Source organism: Nyctereutes procyonoides, unplaced genomic scaffold (genome assembly GCF_905146905.1).
Source record: "Nyctereutes procyonoides isolate TBG_1078 unplaced genomic scaffold, NYPRO_anot_genome, whole genome shotgun sequence".
Classification (NCBI taxonomy): Eukaryota; Metazoa; Chordata; class Mammalia; order Carnivora; family Canidae; genus Nyctereutes; species Nyctereutes procyonoides.
This window is the reverse complement of record NW_026575155.1, coordinates 3096486-3113869: the sequence shown is the minus strand read 5'-3', so window position 1 is coordinate 3113869 and position 17384 is coordinate 3096486. Positions and strand designations below refer to the sequence as shown.

The following is a 17384-nucleotide window of genomic DNA, read 5'->3' as shown; positions in this document are numbered from 1 at the left end:
ACCTGGTTTTTGAGGCACTCCATAAATCAGTTCCCAAAGTAATTATTAAGAATTTACTAGATGCTAGCACTCAAATTGGTACCATGTGTTGAGTATTCCTTGAAGAATCAGACTTGGTTAGAGGAAGGGGGTGGGGCGGACACAATGCATTATTTATCTTAGTAAAAAGTTGGAGGCAACTTTTATGTACCCATTACTAAGTGAATCAGCAAGTGCAATATAACACATATTATGCTATACTATGTGGAATTCAGAAGGAATAAAGTCGAATGTGAGTAGACTTTATGTATAAATAAAGGTGGTTAAACACCTTTCTGTAAAAACCAAAGCTGTAAAACTGAAAAGGCCAGTGAGTCCAGCTGGACAAGAAACAGTTTATTAGGGGGACTTAAAGACAGAATTGTGTCTTGGACAACCACAAAATAAGTATATCTCCAGAACTCCATCTTTTCCAGGACCAAGTTTTATAGTCCTGAAGGCTGGGAGTATATGCTAGGGGACCACATGGGAGGAAATATTTGAGAACAGTTGTATCTCCAGAGCACATCAAGGGTGTTATGCCCCAAGGGTATACTAAGGATATAGTTCGACAAAAATAAAGAATGGTGGGGGGTGGCCTGGGCTCAAGAATGCTTCAAGTCACACAGCAGTCATCATGGCAGATTTGTCCAGGATGCATTCATTAGTCGGCTTCACACAAATGCAATTAGAATGGTGTTTATAGCACAGTGCCTATATCAGATGGGACTCTTCTGTGCCCCTTCAGATTCCACCCCCACTGCCCAGTTGCCCCGTAAATACCAATCCTTCCGTTGATGGCACAACACAGCCAGATGGACGAGCTATTCTAAAGTGTCTGAGTCCTCTAGCCACATCTAGATGTGAATGAAATATCCTACAGAGCATGGGACCTAACATCCCCCAGAAGCTACCAAAGGGGCCAGATGATGCACATATTTTAGCAGGACCAAAATGCTAGAACTTGTTCAGTCTTTGTACATTATTTTAATAAAAGAACACAATGCTAGGATACATGGGTAGCTCAGTCAGTTAAGCAACCAACTCTTGATTTCTGCTCAGGTTATGCTCTCTGGGTTGTGAGATTGAGCCCTGTGCTGAGTTCTGCACTGGGTGTGAAGCCTGCTTAAGATTCTCTCTCTCCTCTCCCTCTGTCCCTCCCCACTGCGCTCAATAAATAAATAAATGAACACAGTACTATGTACAAATAGATAAATCTTAAGTGTAAAATAGAAACAATGCAATAAAGAGGCTTTATAAGTTTTCTTTATTGAGACCCCTGTCAAATTTAGACATTAGATTATTAAGGCATAGTGAGAAAGAAAAATACAGACTTTCCAACCTCATGATTAGTAAATTCCTTTAAAAATGGATGAAAGTAGGGGTGCCTTGGTGGCTCAGTTGGTTAAGTATCTGACTTTGGCTCAGGTCATGATGTCAGGATCCTGAAATGGAACCAAGTCTAGACTTCCGCTCAGCTCGAAGACTGCCTCTCTCTCTTCCCCTTCCCTGACTCGTGCACTTATGCTCTCTCTCAAATGAATAAACAAAATACTTAAAAAATAATAAATAAAAATAGGTGCAAGTGTAAGATGCCAAAAGAGTGCAGGTCCGGTCTGCACTGTATAATGTAAGACAATAAAAACCATAAGAGGGGTGTGTCTGGGTGGCTCTGTTGGTTAAGCGTCCAATTCTTGTTTTTGACGCAGGTCATGGACTCACGGTGGGATCAGGCCTGAGTGGGGCTCCGTACTAGGTGAGGAGTCTCCCTGGAATTCTCTCTCTCTTTCCATCTGTTCCTCCTCCCTTTCTCTCTCAAATAAATAAATCTAAAAAAAAAAAGCAATAAACTGTAATTAAATGTTAGAGGAACAGGAAACAGCTTTCTTAGACTATTACCAATGATCACATACTTGATATATAAACATTCTTTTTAGATAAAATTGACCAGTATGATAGCATGTACATTTATTTCACAATGACAATCTGTCAATGTATTAATTTAATATATACCTTGGACTGGAATCATCTACAAAGAAATAATGATAAATTCTGAAAATAAACAATTAGTCCCAAGCCAAACTATGATTAAAAATTAAAAGGATTATTAGAAAACAAAAGTGTGAGCAGGAAACATTGGCCACACATCCACTGTTATTTGTAAAAGTCATTCCTGTAAAAACAATTCTTAAGTAAAATTTTTTAAAATATTGTAAATTGTAAAATTTATCCCATAAATCCAAATTAGCTGAACTTGGACTAACAAAGTCAAAGCCACTGTTGTCACCTGCACGTTAATTTCATAAACTGAATTTTAAAACAAAACTGCATCTGCTGCTGTGCAGACTGATAATCACTTTTATCCCTGATATCAAAACCGTTACACACTTTTTTTTTTTTAGAAAGCTCTATAATAAGATATTAAAGAAACCCAACAGATGTCATTTGTGCACCTCCATAAAGACTGCAAGGCAGCTAAGAGTTCATAGCCTCTAGGAACTGATGCACGGGTTACTTCCTAGTTACCTACCCCCTGCAACAATGATGACAACTATTTTGAATCAGCTGAACCCATAAAAATCCTGCAAAGGGGCACAGTGAGCCTTCCGTTAAGTATAATTTGGCAATCTGCTACCATCAGGCTGGGGGAGGGACGGAGGCCTTAATCCTTAATGTCTTTTGTCATCCCTCCCCTCCCCGCCAAATATCAAAGGTACAACCCTTCAAGGAGCAGAGCAGCCATAGGGAAGATCCTAGCTCAGCATGAAAGGGGAGTGAGTGACTGGCTTCCTGCAGACACCGGGTCCCCTGAGGCTTTCAAGTGCTCTGGTGCTTTGACCGACACCTGGGCCTTTCCCAGCTCCCGCAGCTTGAGAGCACCCGAAGGCTCCTCGCGGGGAGCGCAGCCGGGAGGGCCCTGAAGGCGCTTCGCGCAGGCGCCGCATCTTCACCGACGTGTCCTGGAAATGCTAGTCCAGGTTGGGGCGTTGTGGCGGGGAGAAGGTGGCGGGTCGCGGAACGTCAGCCCTGAGCTCTGCGATTCCGATGTGGGCAGAGGCTTTGACCTGGGGCTGTAGTCCGAGAAACTGCGGACTCGTTCTTCAAGTGGAGATCACCCGCCAGGCAGGTGCTGCTGCGTTTGCCAGTTGGGCTGCCTTTTTTTTTTTTTTTAAACCACTCGTGATCTTTTGGGAAAAAAAGGCATCGATCTGTATTCTTTTGGGATTTCCCGGATGTTGCTACAGCCTGGAGAATTGGTGGAATTTTGCTCCCTGGCATCAGAGGGGTGTAGTCGAGTACCTTCGCGTCCCCAGATTTCAACAAGGCAATGACCTCAGTGGAGGCTTAATTTTTCCTCCCCAGGAGCATTTGGCATTTTGGATTTCGTAAATCTCTTCTTTCTTGCCCCCTTCGCTCCAATGTATAAATATATATGTACTACATTTTCATTAGAAAACATGATCCTTACACCAAATGTAGAAATAGCTAGATTTAAAACCCACCCATAAGTCTCCCCCCCCCAGACTATATTAAATTTTGGTTTTACGTTTTATTTTCTAGTATATTATTTTTACTTGTGTGTATATGTCACATTTTCTTTTTTTAAGCAATTAAATCATATTGTACATGCTGTTTTGTATCTGCCTCCCTTCATTAAACAATGGAGTTTAAATGTCTCCATGACATAGATTTTTTGGCAACGTTGTCATTGTGTATGGCTGAGTGTACTGTAATTTAGCAATTCACTGTTTTGGTTATGGTGATGTGCTTTGAAGTGGTGGGGTTCAGAGTCCACGGTCAAGAAAGAATCTTGAGATAACTTTGGTACAAGAAGGTGGCTTTATTAAAGCCTAGGAACAGGACCTGTGGGCAGAAAGAGCTGCACTGGGGTTGTGAGGAGTGACTGATATTTAATATTTGAAAACTCCATAGAGATGGGCAGCCCGGGTGGCTCAGAGGTTTAGCGCCTGCCTTCAGCCCAGGGCGTGATCCTGGAGACCCATGATCGAGTCACACATCAGGCTCCCTGCATGGAGCCTGCTTCTCCCTCTGCCTGTGTCTCTGCCTCTCTCTCTCTCTCTCTCTCTCTCTCTCTCTCTCTGTCTCATGAATAAATAGAATCTTTAAAAATAAAAATAAAAAATCAGACATTCCTTAAAAAAGAAAAGAAAATAAAAGAAAACTCCATAGAGGCAAATTAGTCATCAAAGAAATCAAGGAACAGAAAATTAGGAGGAACAGTCTGAAAGTATGGTATCAGAGTAGTCCAGAGAGTATTTCATAAGGACACTCAAATTTCTGCCCCTACCCCTTACCCCACTGGATTTGTTGAAGCAGATCTCAGACATTGTTATCTTCTTATCTGTACAAGCTTTAGTGTGTATCCCTAAAAGGCAAAGTCTGTTTTTTTTAATATAGCCGAAATACCTTTATCACACCCCCAAAATTCTTGACAACTATTCTTTAATGTCACCAAATATCCAATATGTGTTCATATTTCCCCAATTATCTTTTAACAGTTTGAATCAGGATTCAAACAAGAGCCACACTTGCATTTGGTTGGTATGTCTTGTTAACCTCTTTCAATCTGTTCCCTTTCTCTTCTTCTCTTTCCTCTTCTCCTCTCCCTTCTGCAAAGTATTTATGAAACTGATTGCTTGTCTTACAGACTTTCTTATATTCTAAATTTTGTTGATTGTCATTGTTCTTTAATAGCGCTCATTGCTACTAGGTTTGCCATTATTTCTAGACCTTTTCAGGAGACAAAGCTTGAAAAAAACATACAAATACACATGCATACAATGAGTTCATACTAATTTTTCTGTTTCAAATTTACAAATTTTATTTTAAAGCTTTTTTTTTTTAAGTAAGCTCTACACCCAATATGGGGCTTGAGCTCACAACACCAAGATCAAGACTGGCATACTCTACCAATTGAGCAAGCCAGGCACCCCTATTTTAAACCTTTTTCATTTTATATTTGTATCTCTTAGTTCCTAATGGCATTATGATTACATATTTGGCTTTTAAGTTGAATATGAATTTAGATGAAAACTCATCCTTTTTCATGTAGAGTTCTATGAGTTTTGACAAATGCATACAGTTGTAACTATTACCTCAATCAAGATACAGAATATTTTCATCACCTCTCAAAATTCCATGTTCCTTTATAATAATTACTTATTTGATTTCAGAATAATAGTAATGATATTATTATGCTATTATACTTATTAAAAATAGCTTACAGGGCAGCCCTGGTGGCACAGTGGTTTAGCACCACCTTCAGCCCAGGGGGAGATCATGGAGACCTGGGATCGAGTCCCAAGTCGGGCTCCCTGCGTGCAGCCTGCTTCCCCTCTGCCTGTCTCTCTCTCTCTCTCTCTCTCTCTCTCTCTCTCTGTGTGTGTGTGTCATGAATAAATAAATAAAATCTTTTAAAAAATAGCTTACAAATTTTTGAAGTTCTTTTTGTTCATATGATATATTCCACAGAGATACATAGTCAAGTGAAGGTGCTCTGAAGTCCAGTGAAATATTTTTTCTTTGTATTACAAAGCTATTAACTTTGTAGATGTATAGGTGTATTTGTTTCATTTTGCTTTTGTTTTTTAGGGAGAGTTTTTAAAAATTTAGATTTATTTTTATGCCAAAATCATGTGAAATATTTACTTGACTCTGAATTGCAGTCTAAAGAATAAGCTATATTCAGAGCAGAGCTCAGTAGAGGTGACCCATGGAGCTAGGAATCAGACATCTGAGGATGATGTTCCTACCTGGCTGCTGTTACTGGTACCCCTGAGGTGCACAATAAAGGTGACTGATTATTGAAAAAGCAATGAAGAGTGAAACCGACTGCCACCTAAAGGAATTAACGCTGCTAGGATGATGCTAACAGAAAGGAGCAAGTCACTTCTAGTCCCCACTGTGGATGGCACCTAACAGGAAGCCAGCTGAATAAAGGAGAAATAGTATGCAGAGTTTTAGAATGATCAAGTTGAGTATAAAGGGGTGAGTGTGTGGACATGAGATACAATAACCAGCAACGTGTGATTATGTTTTTCTAGCGTCATTGAGAATCAAAGTCGCTTAGTACAAGATCTGTACATGTCAGATTTTATTAGACTTTTCTAAAAGCCACCCTTAACATTTTGACATGAAGAGGAGGGGGGATTGGGTGCCTGGGTGGCTCAGTTGGTTAAGTATCTGCCTTTGGCTCAGGTCATCATCCCAGGGTCCTGGAGTTGAGTTCCGTATTGGGCTCCTGGCTCAGCTGGGAGCCTGCTTCTCCCTCTGCCTGATGCACCTCCTGCTTGTGCTCTGTCAAATAAATAAAGTCTTTTAAAAAAAGAAAAAGGAAGGAAGGAAGGAAGGAAGGAAGGAAGGAAGGAAGGAAGGAAGGAAGGAAGGAAGGAAGGAAGGATTGATTTAGAGAATATCGCCTAGAGCACCACTTCTCAAATTTCAACACCACCTGGGAATCTTGTTAAAATTGCAGAAATCTGGGGCGCCTGGGTAGCTCAGTCAAACTTTCCCTTCTTGATCTCAGCTCAGATCCTGATCGCAGGGTCGTAGGTTCAGGCCCCTAGTTGGGCTCCAGCCAGGCTCAGCATGGAGCCTACTTTTAAAAAAATGCAAAACCTGCTTCAGTAGTCCTGAGATGGACCTGACAGTCTGCTATTTTCTTTTTTAAGATTTATTTACCTACTTGAGAGAGAAGGAGTGGGAGGGGTAGAGGGGGAAGGTGAGAGAATATGAAGCCCCCCCCCCCCCCCCCGCCGAGCACAGAGCCAGAGGCGGGGCTCAATTCCATGACTCAGATCAGGGCCTGAGCTGAAACCAAGAGTCCAGTGGTTTAACCACCTGTGCCACCCAGGGTCCCCTCTGCATCTCTAATAAACTCCCAGGTGATGCTCATGATTGCACTTTAGGTCAAACATTTCCGGTTTCCACTACCACGTCATTCTTCTGCTACCCTTACGTGAAAAAGCTCCTACCCGCCAAGACGGGAACAGCCCTCACTCGCCGAGCGCGGGACCGGCGCTCCTACCTGGCCTCTTACTGGGCACGGATGACGTCACTCAGAAAGGCGTGGCTCTAGCTGTGACGTTTCCGGCGGCGGCTGGCGCGGGCCCCGGCGGGAGGCGGGAGCGGAAGCGGGGCGGCGGGAGGGCGGGGTGGGCGGCGGAAGGGGAGGGCCTGGGAAGTCGCTCGGGTCGGCCCTGTTCCGGCGCCGGGGACCGGAAGTTGTGGCCCGGCGGTGTCAACGACGGGGCTGCGGGCCGGGAGTGCGGCTGACACCGCGACCATGGGCGGGAAGAACAAGCAGCGGACCAAGGGGAACCTGCGGGTGAGTGCGGAGGGCCTCGCCGACCGGGGAGCTCCGGCCTCGCAGCGGCTGGCCGCACCACGCGCGCGTCCGGAGGGCGTGCGGAGCGCGGCTGCCGGGAGGCGTGTGTTTGCGTGTCGAGTGTGACCTCTCTGTTGTGTGTGCGTCCCCGCCGACGGGCTGGGTCGTGTCTGGGCAGATGGGGGGTTTGTGAGAGGAGAGGTGTTCCCGGCCGGAGCTGTCTGCAGCCGGGCACACACCTCGCGGTTTCCATTAAGAGATGGTTCAGTATCCGCTTCGACTGGAAGGTTACCTGGTCGGGGCCGGGGGTGGGGTGGGGTGGGGTGGGGTGGTGGTGGATGGGACTGGGGAACCAGGGAGTTGGGTAGGAAGCACTTAGAGTGAGCCTGGTGTGCAGGACATCTCGGATCATGTCACTCTTTTGCTCCGAAACCTGCTGGGGCTCCCCAGGATTGCTCGTGGTAGAGGCCAGATCCCTGGCGACGGTGTGTGTACATGGCATGTGGTCAGGCTCCGGCCCCTTCCCGTCTCTGGCACCACCTTCAGCTTCCTCCTGGCTGCCTCAGTCCAGCCACACGGACCTGACCTGCTCACGGAGCCTTGACCTTGCCTGGCAGGCTCCCCGACGCTCTTTTGTTCAGGTGGCTACCAGTTTTGCCAGGTAGACACCCCAGGAAGGTCTGTCTTGATCGCCCTGTTTTAAATTGTAGCCCTCCTCCCGCTTCCTGTGCTCCTTTCCTGCTTTGTTTTACTCCTGTGCACGTAACGATTTTTTCACACGCCGTGTAATTTGCTGTCTCCCTTCATTTGCGGTCTTGCTTCCCTGGGATGTGAGTATTACGAAGGCAGGTGTTTTTGGTTTTGGTTTTGTTTTTTTAATGAAAGCTGTTGTTGTCCTAGGGGCCTAGAACAAGGACTAGCATATAGTAGAAACCCACTAAATACATGTTTATTTTATTTTTATTTTATTTTATTTATTTGAGAGAGAGAGAGAGAGAGAGAGAGAGAGACACCACAGACTGGGAGCAGCAGGAGAGGGAGAAGCAGGCTTCCCCACCGAGCCAGGGACCCCACAATGCTGGGCCCCATTCTGGAGCCCCAGGTCACGGCAGGAGCCAAAGGCACACGCTTAACCGACTGAGCCACCAGGGGCCTCTAAACACTTCTTTTTTTTTTTTTTAATTTTATTTATTTATTCATAAGAGACAGAGAGAGAGAGAGACAGAGAGACAGAGACACAGGCAGAGGGAGAAGCGGGCTCCATGCTGGGAGCCGGACGCGGGACGCGGGACTCGATCCTGGATCACGCCCTGGGCCAAAGGCAGGTGCTAAACCACTGAGCCACCCAGGGATCCCCCCTCTAAACACTTCTTTAAAGAAGACTCAAAAGTGGATTAAACCTGTGATTTAGGGATGTTGTAATGGTATATTTTTATGGTACCAGGTTTGTTACGGCACAGTCCAGTTTTATGGGAGTGCATTTTTCTCCGCTTCTGGTCAAATTCTAGTGAAACCAGTATAACAATTTTTTAGATTAGTCGCTTAATCTGTCATTAACAGGTAGTACCAACAGTAATAATAGTAACTCGCCTTGTGCTGGGACTGTGTTAAGCACTCTACTTGCATTCTCATTTAATTTTAATTTTTTTGTTTAAATGATTTTCTCGTTTTATTTTTTAAAATATTTCAAATATGAGTAAAAGTTGCAAAAATATTAGACTGACAAGCCATATGTTCTTAACCGATACTCATCAATTGTTAATATTTGGTCACATTTGTTTTCTTTATCTAAATATATGCATTTTGCTGAACCATATGAGAATTAGGTGCATATATCATGACACTTAACTCCTAAGTACTTCAACATGATATTTTAAACAAATGCCATTCTTCTTCATAATCATGAACAGTTAAACATCCTAGAAAATTTAACTTAAGTATAATACTACTACTACTAATGTATAACAATGTATTTAGATTTCTGTAGTCATCTCAATAAGGTTCTCTTTAACTTATTTTTAGATACAGCATGTTTAAAAACACCTAAGATCCAATCAAGGATTGAGTGATTCCATTCATTTAATCATTTAGCTCTCGGTAGTTTTCCTGTGGGGCTTTCTTTCTTTCTTTCTTTCTTTCGTTTTTCTTTTGAGGGCACTTGTTTTATGACAGGGACAATTTGGAAAAGTCCTGGCTAATTGTTTTCCTTAATTGAGAATTGTCCTATTGTTCCTTATGGTTAGAAATTCAAGTTACACAGCTTTTGATAGAAATGCTTCATAGATGTATCATTGTCAATGCATCAGAATATACATGATGTTTCTCCCATTATTGGTGTTATTTAATCACTTGGTTAAGGTGATGTCCATTGTAAAGTTGTCTTTTTCTATCAGCTATTAACAGATAACATGGGGAGTGGTATTTGAGACTGGAAATAATTTGTTCTTTCACAAACTTTTACCTAATGGTTTTATTAGCATCCTTTGATGATTCTTGCTTGAATCAGTTTCAATGGTTTAAAATTTTACCTTTAATTTTGACAACCCAAGTAATGGCTTAGTTACCTTTTTCTCATTTTAAAGATGATGGTACTGAGGCTTAGAGAAATTAATTTACCTAAGCTCATGTAGCCAGGAAATTTCATTGTTGAGATTTGAACTTCAGCGTGGCAGTCTTTCATTCAGTGTAAGACTTTGAATACTGAATGCCATGTATTCAAAGAGATGTTTCTTATTCTCGAACTGTTAGTGTGATGATAGATATGTAAGTAAGCAAATGATTATAATATATTTAAGAATTATGATATAGGTATGAATAGAAAGGAAATGGAGGAACAGAAAAAGATGGTAATTGACCTGAGGGAGGCAAGCATTGAAAATAACTGTGTGTTTAGAAGGATGAATAGGAGTTTGTCAGGCAAATGAACAGGAAGAAAAGGTTTTTGGGTGGAGAGAAAAGATTACACAAAGATCAGATATTGAAAGACAACATATTAAGAGAACTGTGAATTCACTTTGGGACTAGAACATAAATGGTGGTAGCAAAATTGGGAGAGGAGAGTAGGAGCTGTGACAGGAAAGAAAAGTGTCGGGAGATAAGCCTGGGAAAAGCTAAGACCAGGTGGGGAAGGATCTTGTAAGTCTTCCTGAGTTTGATCTTTAAACTGTAAACTCAGGATTGCCACCTTTAATACCTCTAGAAAACAGGTACAAAAGAATGAAGTAGTAGCATAAGAAAATTAGCTGCCAGATAGAATCAAGGTTCTTAATTTTTGAACTGTGAGTATAAGCATTTAACATACAGTAGAGGAAATACTAAGAAACAGTAACTGTATTTTAAACTCAGAGTAGACATTGAATAAAAGATACAGTTAGTATAAAATAATTTGTTATTTTAAAATAGAAGTTGGAAATCTGATACTTTTTCTTCTACATGTAATTATCACCATCAGTCCCCTATTTCGGATCAGTTCAGAATTCAGCCTTGACTCCTTTAGCTTTTTTTTTTTTTTTTTTTTTAACACTCCATGCCCAGCATGGAGGGATGCTTGACTGACTGAGCTACCCAAGTGCCCTTTGGCTCCTTTAGCTTTTAGTATTAATTAATTTTTATACTATTTCATTCTGTTTTATAATAAAAGTTTATAAACGATGTTATAGATAAAATTCTGACGTCCTAATGTCATCATATTTAGTTTTCAGTGAATTGCATTACAATTCACTAATTTCCTTTGTAACTGTTAATTCATGTACCAGTATTGAAAAGGGTGAACTGAATAATGTTAGTTCATTTTAATACAGTTCCAAAATAGAGAACCTTTTTTGAAATTAGTCTTAAATGCTACTATTTTTGGAAAAAAAAATGTAATTCAGGTTATCATTTTCATTTCTGGTCACTCATTTCAGTTTAGAAAGTAGTATAAATTATTTCTTGACAAAATAGTTTCCCAAACACAGTTTTGCTAGATAGGAGCAAATTGAATCACACATTTGGGAAACCCTTTCAACCATTCTTAGAAAGAAATCAGAAACAGGTGAATTAATTAATTAGCTTATTTTTAAAGGGTTAGTAATGTCATCCTGGACATTGAAGTAAGGCATTTTTTTTTTTTAAGATTTTATTTATTTGCTTGAGAGAGAGAGGGCTCAGGAGCAGGGGGAAGGGCAGAGGGAGAGAGAGACTCTCAAGCAGACCCGGAACTAGATGTGGAGTCCCACATAGGGCTTGATATCATAACTCTGAGATCATGATGTAGGCCAAAACCAACAGTCAGAGGTTTAACTGACAGCAACCCAGGCATCCCAGAGGTATTTTTCTGTTAGATGGCAATGAGTGTGTTAACTTTCTTTCAATAGTTTAATTTTTTTTTCCACAACCAACCCCTTAACTTTTTGCACTAGGAAGCTACTATATTGAGTATCCATCTAACATACTACTGACCTTGGTTCAAAAGAGTGTATCTTATATCCTGACCGTTGTATTGGCTTTATGTCCATAGTAATGTAATATGTATCATTAGAGCTGAAAGAAGTTAAGATAATTTTGGATATGTGGAAATAAGTGTGCCTGTCCTAAAGGAAGAACTCTTAGTTTTAGAAAGAGCTATTATTAGACTTGTACCATGGTGGTGGTTTAATAAATACTTGTTGAATGGTTGAATGAAAAGATGTAATTCATGTATGAATTAATTTTATATCATATACTCTTTATACTCTTATACTCTTTATACAAATTTGGAAATAAAAATTTTATAAAATAGTACTTCTTTTTTTTTAAGATTTTATTTATTCATGAGAGACACAGAGAGAGGGGCAGAGACATAGGCAGAGAGAAAAGCAGGCTCTTTGTAATGAACCCAATGCAGGACTCTATCCCAGGACCCCAGGATCACACCCCCTGAGCTGAAGGCAGATGCTCAACCACAAAACAACCCAGGCGTCCCAAAATAGTACTTATTCTTACCATATGTGATGCATTCTGAGTTTTAAAGTTTTATTCTGTTTTTTTTTTTTTTGTTTTTTGGAAAGGCTAGTATGACCCATTAAGTTGATATCATGAGCTGCTAATAGATTGTATCCAATATAACAAACATTGTTCTGATGTTTAGCAGACCAGGAAATAACTCCTAGGATCATTATTGATAGGTTCTTTGTGATGGGAACATTTCAGTAGATGAAATCTTAGGCTGGAAAATAAAAAGTTCTCAAATAAAAGCTTGTTCCTCAGAATTGTCAAAGACAAGTCAAAGTTAAATTTTGAACTCTTTCTGACTTTTTTTCCCCCCAACTTTCTTACCAGCCTTCAAACAGTGGCCGAGCTGCAGAACTGCTTGCCAAAGAACAGGGAACAGTTCCTGGATTTATTGGTTTTGGAACATCTCAGAGTGACTTAGGCTATGTTCCTGCTATTCAAGGAGCTGAAGAAATTGACAGTCTTGTAGATTCTGATTTCCGAATGGTGCTGCGGAAACTTTCCAAGAAAGATGTCACCACAAAATTAAAAGCAAGTTTTATGTTTTCCATAAAAATGATCAAGAAAATCCTTTTGTTAGAGTGAAATGTCATTAGTATATATTTTTTTATTTTTAAAGATCAGATAGATTTTTTTTAAGACATTTTTTAAATTTATTTATTTATGATAGTCACAGAGAGAGAGAGAGAGAGAGAGAGAGAGGCAGAGACATAGGCAGAGGGAGAAGCAGGCTCCATGCACCGGGAGCCCGATATGGGATTCGATCCTGGGTCTCCAGGATCGCGCCCTGAGCCAAAGGCAGGCGCCAAACCGCTGCGCCACCCAGGGATCCCTCATTAGTATATTTTATGTAAAGAAAAATAAGCAATCATTTATCACTAATAAGTTCTTTTACTATTGTACTTTTTTCTGATACATAGACTTAAGCTTAGTCTTATCTTTTATCTTCTGGCTTATAAATTAGTTTGTTGTTCTGCACTTATTTGAACCACTTTGGAATTCTGACTACAGTTTTTCCCATTAGGGAATGTAATTTTGACCCTATAATATTAAATTGAATTTTTTGTTTGTACACACTTTATTTTATTTTTGTATATGTTTTATTTTTTAAAAAACAGAAAAGTTTTGTATAGTATGCTGTGATGGAACTTTTCAGGTTAGTCCCGTAAGGCATAAACAGAAGCAGCGTATTCTCCCTTTACGTGAAATAGGCTAAGCTTTTAGAAAAGGATAAATATAATCAATAGCCAATAGTGTGACTGTTGATTCTTAGTAATATCACTAATTTATTTTTAGGCTATGCAGGAATTTGGAACCATGTGTACAGAGAGAGAGACAGAAATTGTAAAAGGAGTTCTTCCATACTGGCCAAGAATTTTCTGCAAAATTTCACTTGTAAGTATTAAAAACTTGTAGTAATTTGTTTTTGTACAGTTTTTGAAGTCATGAGGACTATTACATTTATATGATTGCTTTTGGTGAGGATGATAAAATGTTATGTCAGTATTGTTATGCAGATTGAATCATGTTTTTAAGGTATATTGAGAATCTTTTTTCAGAAATTAGGTAATTACTGGAGAATTACCTAGATACTTTCTAGTTAGAGTAAAATTGAACAGTTTAATTTCTTTGGATATTTACTGCGGAAGAATGAGAGTGAATTGCCCAATATTCAAGGCCTAACCTTGAGTCTATCTTGAAGAGTTTTTATCTCATTGCAAGAAGGGAAAAAGAAAAAATGAACTTTTTCACAACTTTTGAACTTACTAATTTTAGTTTAGCTCTGCATATCGGTGGATTCTTATTAATGGGTCATCATAGCATATTCAGAAATGTCTGTATTTGTATTCTTATGGGGGTAGAGCTATTTTAAATCATTTTATATTTTCAATAGGATCATGATCGCCGGGTTCGAGAAGCCACACAGCAGGCTTTTGAAAAACTTATTCTTAAAGTGAAGAAACACTTGGCTCCTTATTTAAAAAGTTTGATGGGCTATTGGCTAATGGCTCAGTGTGATACTTACACACCAGCTGCATCTGCAGCAAAAGATGCCTTTGAAGCAGCTTTTCCGCCAAGCAAGCAACCTGAAGCCATAGCATTTTGTAAGGATGAAATTACAAGTGTAAGTTCTTGGAACTGTCCTCTTTTTTTTTCCCCACAAGTATTTAGGGAACATAAGGCTTATTATAATGATAGCTCTTTTACGTGGTATTGTGAAGGAATAACTAAGTGAAATATTCCTAATGGAAGACAGCTTTTTAAAAATGGTAAACTGACTGGTTTTGATTTTTTTAACATAATATTTTATTTTATTATTATTATTTTTTAAAGATTTTTATTTATTTATTCATGAGAGACACAGAGAGAGAGGCAGAGACACAAGCAGAGGGAGAAGCAGGCTCCATGCAGGGAGCCTGACATGGGACTCGATCCCAGGTCTCCAGGATCAGACCCTGGGCTGAAGGTGGCACCAAACCGCTGAGCCACCCGGGCTGCCCCATAATTAACATTTTAGATTGAATCTTTCTAAGTTATTTAAATTTTTCATCCTTAATTTATAACTTTTAGTCATAGTACCAAAAAGATTTAAATTTATGCTTTATGTTACATGATCTGAAAAAAGAATACATCTAACAAATCTAAATTTATTTTCCCCATATTTCCATATTGATACATGTATACAGATAAACTTCATTCTTTTTGTTGGCTTTATGATATAGATGTACAACAGTTTATATAACTCCTTTTATATTAATATGCATCTGAGATTTTCCCTCTGTTTTTTTATTATAACAAATACTGCTTCAGTAAACATTCTTGAACAGATCTCCTCAGACCCTGTGGGAATGATAATAGAATTTCTAGTAAGCATATGTTGGGTCAGAGGATAAGAACATTTAAAATTTTCATGGATACTGATAAATTGCCCTTCTAAAGGCGATATAAATTTATATTCCTCTTAATGATATAAAGGTCTCTCCAACACATGGCCAGCACTTCTGCGAGACTGGTATCAGCCATAATTTTTTTTTTGTGGCTTTCAATTTGTGTCTTATATTGTCCTTCTTCATTTCTGTTATTCCTAATATATGGGCTGGAAAAACCAGACAACCAAGCTTATTAGTATTCTCTCAAGAAATCAAAGTAGATGGACTGTGAGAGAAGAGAGGAATTGAAGATTTTTAGAAATTCATGGAGGCATTCATTTCTTTATTTAGTACACCTGTGTTTCCATAGCACCCTGTGTACAATATTTCTTAAACATCCTCTCTCCTTTCAATTATCCAGCCTTCCTGTGGCTTCCCATTATACTCACAAGTCCAGATTTCTTATCCTGGCCTGCAGGACTCTGCATGGTCTGGTCCCAGCTTACCTGTCTCATCTTTGCACCTAACATCTCTCCTACACACATACGTGCATTCTAGTTCCTCATTTGAGTTCTTGGTTCTCCCATTCTTTATTTTTCAGGTTTACCAAGTTTGTTTTTCTAGGGACAGGGTTTGTAGCTTTAATCATATTCTCAAAGGGAGTTGTCTAATCCAAGAATCATTGGTTTATTTAAGTATTGTGAGAATGAAGTATGATGAGTTATGATACTAAGAGTTTTAGAAGATGGAGTTTGAGACAACTAATTTGGCTGTCTATAGTTTTGCATTTGTTTTTTTTGTTCTTGGTTTTGTTATGGATGGATAATTGATCATTGAATATGTGGATTTTTCCTCTATTATTTCCCCTTAGTTATGTCACAGTTCTTACAGATAATGGGTTTGAACTTTCCCAAGTTCAAAACCAATTTTTTAGAGAGGAGTTAGGCAAATGAAGACCAAAATGTGAGATTTATAAACATTATGTCATACTGTCTATAAGAACATGGGCTCTGAGTCATAACATTGGGTTCTAGCCCCAACTGTGCCATTAGTTATTCGTGTGACCTTGGGCAAGTTTCTCTGCCTCCATTTCTTCATTTATTAAAGTGGAAATTAACTTGTACTTCATTGAGTAGTTGTGAGGATTAACTTAATGGATGAAGTGTGCTCAAATCAATACCTGGCATGTGGAAAAGCTAAATAAATGATAACTATTGTTACTGCTGATAAAAGCAGTACTAGAACAGTAGGTTCCCTAGTACTGCGCCCTGGAAGTAGGCAGACTTACTCACTTTGAATGGAGCCTTAAACTTTCCTCCTTGATGAAGCAGAACACACACAATATGTGTTGTCCTGTTATGGGCAGGGAGGCTCTCAGAGGGGAAAACAGCCTAACTTCTCTCCCAAACTTAAAACTCATCGGTGATTCTACTTCACTGTTGTGTACAAGAGGGATAGAGGAGCGAGAGACCAGGAGTATTTAAGGGAAAACTCCTCTTGAAGGTACTGAAGATGTTCAGAAGAAGTACCCTTTCTTACTGCAAAAGCAGTCAACCTTGGGGATTGATAGGGAAAGAAAAATTGGTAAAGTTCAAACCTTCTAGTTTTGCTGCTTTAATTTTGCTACTCTTTTGGGAAGGGGTAGAAACTTTTAGGTAAGATAAGGTTTATGCTCTGTTCACCATTGACAATTCAATAAAATCTCAACACTATGGGATTTTCTCCCCTCTATAGGTACTGCAGGATCATCTTACAAAAGAAACACCTGATACACTCAGTGACCCACAGTAAGTCATCTGTCTATGTAACTCATATCAAGGATTTGTTTTGCTCAAAGGTAATGAGATGATAATTTCAAGACCATATTTTTAAAAAAAGAGATTGTGAAAGTAGAGATAAAAATACTTGATATAATACTATATGCCAGGTGCCATTTTAAATGCTTTTACTTACAAGTTGTCCTGCTATTTAATTTGAATTATCTGGAAGTTACACCTTTGGTTCTTCGACAAAGAGGTATTTTTCCCCATATTTACCTTTTGAGAATCCTAGCAGGAATCATATTAAGGTCTGGTTGAAATAATAAGGAACTATGAATAGTATGAATAGTACTACTCTGTTGAACGAGAAGTAAAATGTCCCATTTATTTTTATGTATTAATCAAACTGTTAGAATT

The 17384-nt window shown here is 39.6% G+C and overlaps 1 protein-coding gene and 1 long non-coding RNA gene across 3 annotated transcripts in view; one reads left to right on the top strand and one right to left on the bottom strand.

Moving 5' to 3' along the window:
* Positions 1-6120: 6120 nt before the first annotated feature.
* LOC129501971 (uncharacterized) lies at positions 6121-7085 on the bottom strand. Its single transcript, XR_008662862.1, has 2 exons — positions 7014-7085; positions 6121-6336 (listed from the first exon to the last, which is right to left on the bottom strand). It is a non-coding gene; the product is annotated as an uncharacterized LOC129501971 (long non-coding RNA).
* A 168-nt stretch (positions 7086-7253) lies between these two features.
* LTN1 (listerin E3 ubiquitin protein ligase 1) overlaps positions 7254-17384 on the top strand; it is a 63943-nt gene continuing 53812 nt past the window's right edge. The window contains exons 1-5 of one of the 2 annotated variants that reach the window (XM_055313609.1): positions 7254-7366; positions 12665-12868; positions 13634-13732; positions 14232-14462; positions 16942-16994. In XM_055313609.1, the coding sequence (XP_055169584.1) occupies positions 7325-7366; positions 12665-12868; positions 13634-13732; positions 14232-14462; positions 16942-16994 (629 nt within the window). In that variant the 5' untranslated portion in view covers positions 7254-7324. The remainder of the gene's footprint in view (positions 7367-12664; positions 12869-13633; positions 13733-14231; positions 14463-16941; positions 16995-17384) is intronic. The other variant, XM_055313610.1, reaches the window with a different exon arrangement.